The sequence below is a fragment of the Cyprinodon tularosa genome, unplaced genomic scaffold, assembly GCF_016077235.1.
Source record: "Cyprinodon tularosa strain WSP-4 unplaced genomic scaffold, ASM1607723v1 ctg1102, whole genome shotgun sequence".
NCBI classification, from domain to species: domain Eukaryota; kingdom Metazoa; phylum Chordata; class Actinopteri; order Cyprinodontiformes; family Cyprinodontidae; genus Cyprinodon; species Cyprinodon tularosa.
The window spans coordinates 278,238-286,904 of record NW_024037897.1 but is presented as its reverse complement, the minus strand read 5'-3'; the positions used below and the strand labels follow the sequence as shown (position 1 = coordinate 286,904).

At 46.2% G+C, this 8,667-nt stretch overlaps 2 protein-coding genes across 3 annotated transcripts; one reads left to right on the top strand and one right to left on the bottom strand.

The window, feature by feature from the left end:
- Nucleotides 1-1,554: 1,554 nt before the first annotated feature.
- Nucleotides 1,555-6,564, bottom strand: nudt18 (nudix (nucleoside diphosphate linked moiety X)-type motif 18). Its single transcript, XM_038297603.1, has 8 exons — nucleotides 6,462-6,564; nucleotides 5,456-5,628; nucleotides 5,266-5,376; nucleotides 5,089-5,191; nucleotides 4,879-5,002; nucleotides 3,699-3,823; nucleotides 3,144-3,533; nucleotides 1,555-2,606 (listed from the first exon to the last, which is right to left on the bottom strand). Exons 2-7 carry the CDS (start codon nucleotides 5,624-5,626, stop codon nucleotides 3,151-3,153), a joined length of 1,017 nt encoding a protein of 338 aa, XP_038153531.1. The 5' UTR covers nucleotides 5,627-5,628; nucleotides 6,462-6,564; the 3' UTR covers nucleotides 1,555-2,606; nucleotides 3,144-3,150.
- A 68-nt stretch (nucleotides 6,565-6,632) lies between these two features.
- On the top strand, nucleotides 6,633-8,202 carry sdhaf1 (succinate dehydrogenase complex assembly factor 1). Of its 2 annotated transcripts, XM_038297622.1 has the most exons (3): nucleotides 6,633-6,818; nucleotides 7,071-7,294; nucleotides 7,470-8,202. In XM_038297622.1, the coding sequence occupies exon 3, from the start codon at nucleotides 7,611-7,613 to the stop codon at nucleotides 7,932-7,934; it is 324 nt and encodes a 107-aa protein (XP_038153550.1). In that variant the 5' UTR covers nucleotides 6,633-6,818; nucleotides 7,071-7,294; nucleotides 7,470-7,610; the 3' UTR covers nucleotides 7,935-8,202. The 2 variants fall into 2 exon arrangements, with proteins under 2 accessions (XP_038153550.1, XP_038153542.1); XM_038297614.1 differs by lacking the exon at nucleotides 7,071-7,294.
- Nucleotides 8,203-8,667: the final 465 nt, after the last annotated feature.

Here is an 8,667-nt window from a genome sequence, read left to right as displayed (position 1 = left end):
CTTCCTCTGATGCTCCTCTTCCTCTGATCCTCCTCTTCCTCTGATGCTCCTCTTCCTCTGATGCTCCTCTTCCTCTGATCCTCCTCTTCCTCTGATGCTCCTCTTCCTCTGATCCTCCTCTTCCTCTGATCCTCCTCTTCCTCTGATCCTCCTCTTCCTCTGATGCTCCTCTTCCTCTGATGCTCCTCTTCTTCCTCTGATGCTCCTCCTCTTCCTCCTGCTGAGGTCCAGTCTGTCCTGACCCTTCCGCTCCTTCCTGTCTGTTCCAGGCTGCGGGGCGAGTGGATCGTCCGCCTGGAGAACCGAAACAAAAACCTGAAGAAACTCGACAGCTTCGTCAGGAAGGTGAAGGCGGCGGCTGAGCAGCCATGAGCCAATCAGAGGCCAGAAGCAGCAGCTTCAGATGTTAACAGAAGGATGAAATAAAGAAATGTGTTCTGCTGTGAGATGACTGAATGATTCTATTCGAGTTCTTCTGGGTTTTATTGGTTTCATTTCTGAACCGATCATCTGAACAGAACCAGCTGGGTTTACATGAAGCTGCTGCTTCCTCTGAGGAACATCTCAGCAAAGCTTTAGCTGCTGGACACTCCGGAGTTAGGAAGCTGAAGCATTTCATTCAAGAAAAAAGCTTCAACTTTATATAACGTTCTCAGACCGAGAGATAGAGCTCTGACTGAGGCAGCCTCAGTACATTTAGACCTTACAAAAACCCAACACGCTCCCCAAGGGGAACCAACCCACCCCCTGCATAAAGAACTTTCTCACACTTGAACATTTGGAGGAAAAACAGCTTGAGTTCATGAAGACCGTTTCCTGTCAGGTTAATCTATCTCTCACTGGTCAGATGGATCTAATAACAGCAGTCCTCTCCTTCATGCCATGAAGGAAGCTGTGACTCATTCTGATTTCTCATGACCTTCCTTTGGATCCTGTGAGTCTAAGAACAGACAAACCTCAACATTTTTCACTCCACAACACATACAGGCAGAACACGCAAGATCTGCTTGGGGTCCCGCCCCTTCCTATGACATCATCATACAGCAACTTCACTCGGACAAACTGTATTGTACAAGTTTCTAAAGAATCTAGATTTGCTATTATTTCACATTTTATTGGCGATCTAAATTAGCCGAAAGTAGAAAACAATCATTGTCCGTCTGGAAGGAAAGACTGACTGAACTCTGCTATTTAACAAGGAGACGCTAAAAGTTTCAGCTTATTTTATTCTTTATATTAAGATCTAAGGTCAGAGGAGGACAAATGGAACATCTTAAAAAATGACTTTCATAGAGATGTTAGACGAATTAAACATTTATTCTACCCGTAGAAAAGGAACGGTTGTTGTTGACACGAATTTAAAGGTAGCGTAGCTTAATATGGCTAACTGAGCGAGCTAGAAGAGGCTAACCTGTTAGCTACTGAGCACAGCTAGCTACAGCGCTACCCAGCTCTTTATATCATGCTCTAACAGTTACTTTGTTCAGCAGAAACTGATTTTTTTTTTTCAGCTTTTTTTTATCAATCAGGTAAAACTTCATCGGTCATTAGACACGGTAACGCTACAGACGCTCCCGACTCGGCACACGGACACTGCTTGATGTTATCGTTGTCCAGGCAACCAAATAGTTTTATTTCATGTGGCAACGTTCAGCCAATCATGTTTATTATTATTATAATTATAACACCTTTATTTTTACAGGCAAGTCATTAAGAACAAGTTCTTATTTACAATGGCAGGCGGACAAGTGGAGTAACGACTTAGGAAAAGAGAAGTAGGGCTTAAATAAATACAGTTTTATACATTAGTTATATATTCATAAATACAATTTAAAACACAGCAGACAACCCAAAAATGACTGTAGAGAAGCAGCTGCAAGTAGCGTGTAGCATAACGTTATTAGCATGCGCAGGGCCCGAACAGATCCTACAGTGGCCCTAAATGGACCCACATGGTACCGTCAGAGGGCCCATATCTGCGCCCTTAAACAACATTCAGAACCAAATGGGTTCTGGATGTTCTGGTCGTAGTATCAAACAAAGGTCCAGTTGCCTTGCAGCACTGGGTTTTATCTGGTCCCATACTGGGAGCCTATTAGTACCAATCCAAACCAGATCAAAATGGGCCCTATTACACTGGTTTGTTCAGAACCAACTGGATCAAAACGCTCTGCAGCCCGGGTCACTGAGTTCTGACCCGTCTGGTTTGGGTAAAAGGCCCAGAACCATCCTGCGTGTGTCTGAAGGTTCTGCTTCCAGCCTGAAGGTTTGGAAAATAAAGCTGAGGAAACAGTGACACCCGCTGGTCGCTCAGAGAACAGCAGCTGGGGTCCGGTTCTGCTGAAGGTCAGCCAGGAGTAAAGAAGATGAGGGTTTGGTAAAGATCGGACCCAGGCCAAATGTTCAGAACTTTCAGACCCAGCAGAACCGTCACCTCATGTTTCTATAAATATCTTCTGGCTATCTGGCTTTTAAATCGGACGGTTCTAAGAGGTTAGGGCCCAAATATCAGGTTCTGAAGCACTTTCAGATGCCCTTAATGGGCCACAGTGTTGGCCCTCAGGGGCCGATGTCCCACATGTGTCAGATCTAAATCTGATCCAAATGCACAAACCCTCAGGTGGTTCCAGAACCAACGAACTGATAAAGGACAGGATTAGTGTTCAGAAGCAGGTGGGGTACCAGCCCGAGTCTGGGGGTCCCCTGACTTTAGGCCCCTGAGTTTCGGGGGGCCCCTGACTCTGGGAGTCCTTGACCTTGGCCCCTGAGTCTGGGGGTCCCTTGGCTTTGGGCCCCTGAGAGTGGGTGTCCTTGACTTTGGGCCCCGGAGTCTGGGGGCCACTATGATTTGAGCTCCTGACTCCGGGGGCCCCTTAACTCTGGTCCCTAAAGTCTGGGGGTCGCTTGTCTTTGGGCCCTTGAGTTTGGGGGCCGCTTTAATTTGAGCTCCTGACTCTGGTGGGCCCTGAGTCTTGGGTTCCCTTTTTTTGGGCCCCTGGGTCTAGAGGCCCCTTGACTTCGTGCCCCTGAGCCTGGGATCATGGGGTTCTGCTGGGCCCCCAGGTCCGGTCCGTTATCCTGAGCAGCATCTTCCTCTCATTGTTTCAGAATAAAAGCAGGAAGTTGGCTTGTCCTTTCACAATAAGAGCATCAGTACAGGCTCTGGATGGGGAACAGAGAAGGGATCTGGGATTCCTGCAGCAGTCTCTCCTTCAGCGCCGGTTCCTGGACCTCCATCCAGACATAGCGAGTGTTCTCCACCGGAGGAGGCGTCACCGCCGCCGGCCACTCCACCTGCAGCCCGTCCTCGTCCCGCTGCGCCCGGTCCGGCACCAGCGCCACCAGCGTGTTGAGGCCGATGCCGTCCGTCTTGCCGTGCTGCCGGCCGTTGTGCTGCAGGCTGATGACGCCCAGCGTGTTGACGTCGTGGTCGTAGTAGGACGACGGCAGGGCCTCCTGGACCACCATGTTGGACGCCCAGGTGACGGCGTGGGTCCTGAGGGCCGCCGCGGTGGGGAGGTGGGGGGCCGGGGCTGCAGACAGAAGGCAGAACCAACAGAACTGAACCGACCTGAGGAGCTGGTTCTGATTATCAGAACGCCATCACAGAGTCTACTGCTTTCAGGGACCTTCAGGCCGCCGCCGGCGGCTTCAGAATCCCAACAGAACTTTGCACCATGGAGGACGGTTCTGCTTACCACGGACCACCAGGACCCAGATCTGCTTGTCGGCGCCGACGAACACCAGGAGGATCCTCTGGACGACGTGACGGCAGCTCATGTCCAGAGGCAGCGTGACGGGATGCCACGGATTCCTGTGGTACCTGAAGGCAGCACAGAGCCGCAGGTTAGAACTCGGTTCTGTACTTGCTAGTGGGTCAGAACCGGGCTGAACTGAGCCACATTAGATCCACTCTGAGCTTAATCTGGATCAAAGAATCCCCATTCACACTGCGGTTCTGATCCAGATGGTTCCGGTCCAGTTTGAATTATTTGAATCATCTTTTCCACTTGAGAAGTTCTCCATTATAGAGCAGATGGACAGACGAAAAGATTGTCTTAAATGTTTACATATATATATATATATATATATATATGTATATATGTATATAAATAAATAAATAGGAAAAAAATAATAAATATATATATATCTTTACTCCATTTAACGATTAATCGATTACTAAATTAGTTGACAATTATTTCAATAATTGATTAATCGATTGTTTCAGAGATTTCTGAGGTTTATGAAAGAAAATAAGTAAATAAACAGCAGAAAACTCTTATAGAAAGAGGAAAGTAGAGTGAGATTAGGACATGACACATAGGGCTTTAACTAGCTTTTGCAAATCGATGAATCTGCCGATTATTTTTTCGATTAATAATCAGCCAAAGGTTCCTTAAAGAAGACTTTTTACAAAATGAAACCAGGTGAAACTAAAACTTTTCTACTTGTGGATTATAGAGCAGATTGACGGATGAAGAACTTTCTATTATTTTAGATGCAAAACGTAATTGTTTTTATAATCTTGGTATAATTCCTGCTCTGAGTCGCTCTGTCAGCTAAAAGCAGGTTTTACAGTCTCTATACTGCAGTTAAGGATTAATTAATTACTAAATGAGTTGACCATTATTTCAAATGATTTCAATAATCCATGAATCCCAAATCCAGCATAAATCCAGCATGCGTTACCATGGCAACACAGCAGGACCTGATCTGTTCTGGTCCAGTTTGAGTCATTCTGACCTCATTAAACCCAAACAGAGCTCCTGGTTCTTGTGTTTAAGTCACGCCGCGTTCTGGAAACCAGCCCTCATGGTTCTGGTTCTGGACCGCCTGCTGTCTGGGTCCGGCTAGCAACAGAACCAGCGGCGGTCCCACCTGAGTCCGTGTTCGATGAGGCGCAGGATGTCCTGTCCTCGGAGGGGGAGGGACGCCTGTCTGTCCCACCAGGACGCCTGAAGTGACTCCTGGTCAGCCGCCGTCAGAGTCTTCATGCTTCCTCCTGACAGACAGGAAGCACACTCTCAGGCCCCGCCCACCTGACTCCACCCCTCCCCCCAAACAGAACAGGACGCTGTGACCTCTGACCTGTGATCCGGGCGAGGAAGACGAAGCGGATCCACTGCGGTCCCTGCTCCTGGATCAGCAGCAAGGTGATTGGCTGGCAGTCAAAGCCCGCCTCCTCCTTCACCTGCGGACATCGCTCGCCGACATCAGAGGGACTTTCAGGACGGCGTTCACCATGACAACAGCTGCAGGACTCACCTCCCGCTTCAGCGCCTCCTCCAGGCTCTCCCCCACCTCCACCCTCCCTGCTGGCAGGTACCACTGCTTGTAGCAGTCCTGCTTGGCCTCCTGCACCATCAGCACCTCCTCCTGGAGGAGGAACAGCAACAGCTCTGCCGTAACGGCGAACAGCGGCGCACGCTCAGCCTTCCTCACGTCCTCGCCTTACCTGATCGTTGAAAACGACGCCACAGACGATGTAGGTGACGTTCTTCCTGAGAACCGCCGGCTTGCTCAGCTCCAGACCCACATCACACAAGCTGACCTCTGACCCCTGGCCGCTCAGCAGCTGCTCCACCTGCTGCTCCACCTGCTGCCGCTCCTTCGCCGTCAGCTCCATGACTGCAGGCAAACGGACTCCAGGTTAGACGCGGTTACCAGGGAGACGGTTAAAGGAATAAACAAAGAACACACGAATAAACAAGATGAATTATGATCTGGCCCAGTTAGCTGGACTGAACCGTATATATAATTAATAATCATTTTAATGAGACTTTTGTTCAGAATTAAACCAGATGAAGTTAGAACTTTTCCACATGAGGAGTTCTGGATCATAGAGCTGATTGACAGATAGAAAGTGTTTGTTTTTGTCTTAAATGCAAAATGTTTACATATTTGTTTACATTGATTCTCCAGTTAACGATTAATCAATTAATAAATTAGTTGACCATTTTTTCAATAATTGATTAATCTGATTGTTTCAGCCCCCATGGAAATACAGCATGCGTTACCGTGACAACACAGCAGGACTTTATCTGTGACAGTAAACTCAGCTTAACACAAAGACTTTTATTTGACATTTATAGAAGGAAAAGAGGAAGTAGAAGAAAACCAACTAAGAAATGATCAAAAACAGAAAAGGATGAATCCTAGTTTTTGGAGAGAAGTTTAGAATCTCTCCAGGTTTCCTAAGAATCTCTCCAGGTTTAGCTTCACCTGAATTTTTTTTGTAAAAAACTTTCTTTAAAGAACATTAGGCTATCTGATCGTTAACCGAAAAGATTTTCAACAGATTAATCAATTTGCAAAACAAGCATTAGTTGCAGCCCTAATATATATAAGTAATATTTTATATTTATATATATTAGGGCTGCTTTTATTTTTCGAGTATATATATATATAACGCTGTCTTTAAGTGTTTAAAAAGTGTCCAGAATGAAGCTAAACCGACCGACCTGTCAGTGATTAAAGTCGCTGCTCCATTTAGAGCGGAACTGGAACATGGAACTACTTCCGCTTCCGGTTTGCTGAGTCCGCTTAGTTCTGCTTAAGCTATTTATTTTATCTTTTTCTTTCTGTCTCTTATTCTTTTGATTTCATAAACTTTAGTGTTTCGCTTCTGTTTAATCTGTGGTAAAAATAAATTCATTTAACATTTCCATGAGACACCGGAAGTGACGTATCCTGTAGTTTTTGTGTTGTAAGCGAGAAAAGGTCACGGAGGAAGTTAGCAGCAGCGGCAGAACCAGCAGCTGCAACATTTCACAGGTTTACTGGTTTTACTGGTTTAAATCTGCACCGTCATTAAACAGGTGAGCGGACCTGGTTTGGTTTTTAATTCGCTGCTTTTACAGGTTTTATTTATATTTAAAATAGACAGATTTAATTCCTGTATTTCACTGTGATTTGAGGAAAATGGAAATCGTTAATAGATGTCTAGTTCTGATCAGATGGTCTTTTCTGTGGGAGTTTAAAAAATAAAGCAGATAAAAGATAATTTCATGTCTGTAAAGTCAGACTCTGTATCCATGGAAACGGAGGAGATGAAATAGATTTTTCTTCAGGATTATGAGGAGATGTAGAGACGAAGCTTCAGGAACTGCGGCTGCAGAATCCTGCTGCCACCAGTGCAGAGCTTAAACTGGCAGCAGGTGAACATGAGGGCCTCCTCAGACCACCAGGAGAACCTTCTGTCCCAGAACGTCCTTTAGGATCCTGATCCTGTCCTCTGAGGCGTTGCTGCTCCCAGGAAGTGAACTTCCTACAGATCCAGTCTGCATTTAAAAAAGTGAGAAACGATCCAAGAACTGTTTGCTGATGATCTACGGACCTTCAGATGAATCTGGAAACTTCTTTCAAATTGAGCTGGAAGATGGAAAGAACTGAGGCGTTTATCTTTAGAACCGTTTTGTTGTTTCTCTAATTTATCATAGTTTGTGTTTTTTTTCTTCTGATGCTTTTAGAAACGTCTGCTGCTGATAATCCAGATCGGCAGGAAGTGGTGCTGCGTTCAGGGTCCTATGTGTCCTCCTGTCAGAGCTGCAGCAGACTGAAGGAGCTCTCTGATTGGCCGGCAGCAGCTGAAGCCGAGGAGGAGCTGATCCATGAGGCAGGATGCCAGCAGCTGCTCCCTGATCAGAACCTTCTCCACCCGCGGCGCCGACCCCCACCCCCCTGAGATGTCCCGGCACAGCAAGCTGCAGAAGCAGGTCCTGGCTCTGTACCGGCAGTTCCTCCGAGCCGGGAAGGAGAAGCCGGGCTTCATCCCCAGAATCCGAGACGAGTTCAAGGAGAACTCCCGCATCAAGAAGACGGACGTGATGCACATCGAGTATCTGTACCGACGAGGCCAGCGGCAGCTGGAGCAGCTGAGGGACGTCAACACCAAGCAGCTGGGATCCTTCTCCAAAGGCAAAGAGCCCGGCTGAACTGGACCCGATCCGGGGAAGCAGGAACCTCACAGACTGGACCAGAACCCACCCGGCGCTCTGATAGCATGAGACGTAATAAATGAAACTTTGAACACCTGAACATTATTCCCGGTTTCTTAAACGATTGTTCTGAACTAGTTGGTTCTGATTCCACTTCTTCTGCTGTTTCCTCTTTGCTGAAGGAGATTCAGTGGAAGTGGAAAACATGGAGGAATGATGCGATTTTATTTAAGTCTTTTTATGAGAAATAAATCCATAGAAAGAATCAAAGGCTCCTGGTGTGGATTTGGAATAAAGACGACGATGTGTTTAAATAGTGTTTCTATGGTAACCAGCTCAGGTAGGATGGAGGTGACCAATAGGATGGCAAAGATAATGATCATGTTAAATTTACAGTTATTAGAAAACCTGAAAATTAAAGAAGGAAAATAAAATAGTTTTATGGATTTAGAACAACAGAAGAAGAACTACGACGTGGAGGACGCAGCAGAAAACTAAACCGATTAAGATTCATTCAATGTTTATGCAGAACAAATAAAATCAAAAGACACATTATAAAGATGCTAAAATCTACATATTTGTTTTAACATTACAGAATTTGACTTTAATCCAGCGTTCTGTCAGACCAGTATACCTATAGTCAATAAGCGTGTGCAAGACGTCAGATTTGCATTCCTTTAATTTTATACGAAATAAAGACTTAAAACTACCTGAACGGGCGTGTAACCCT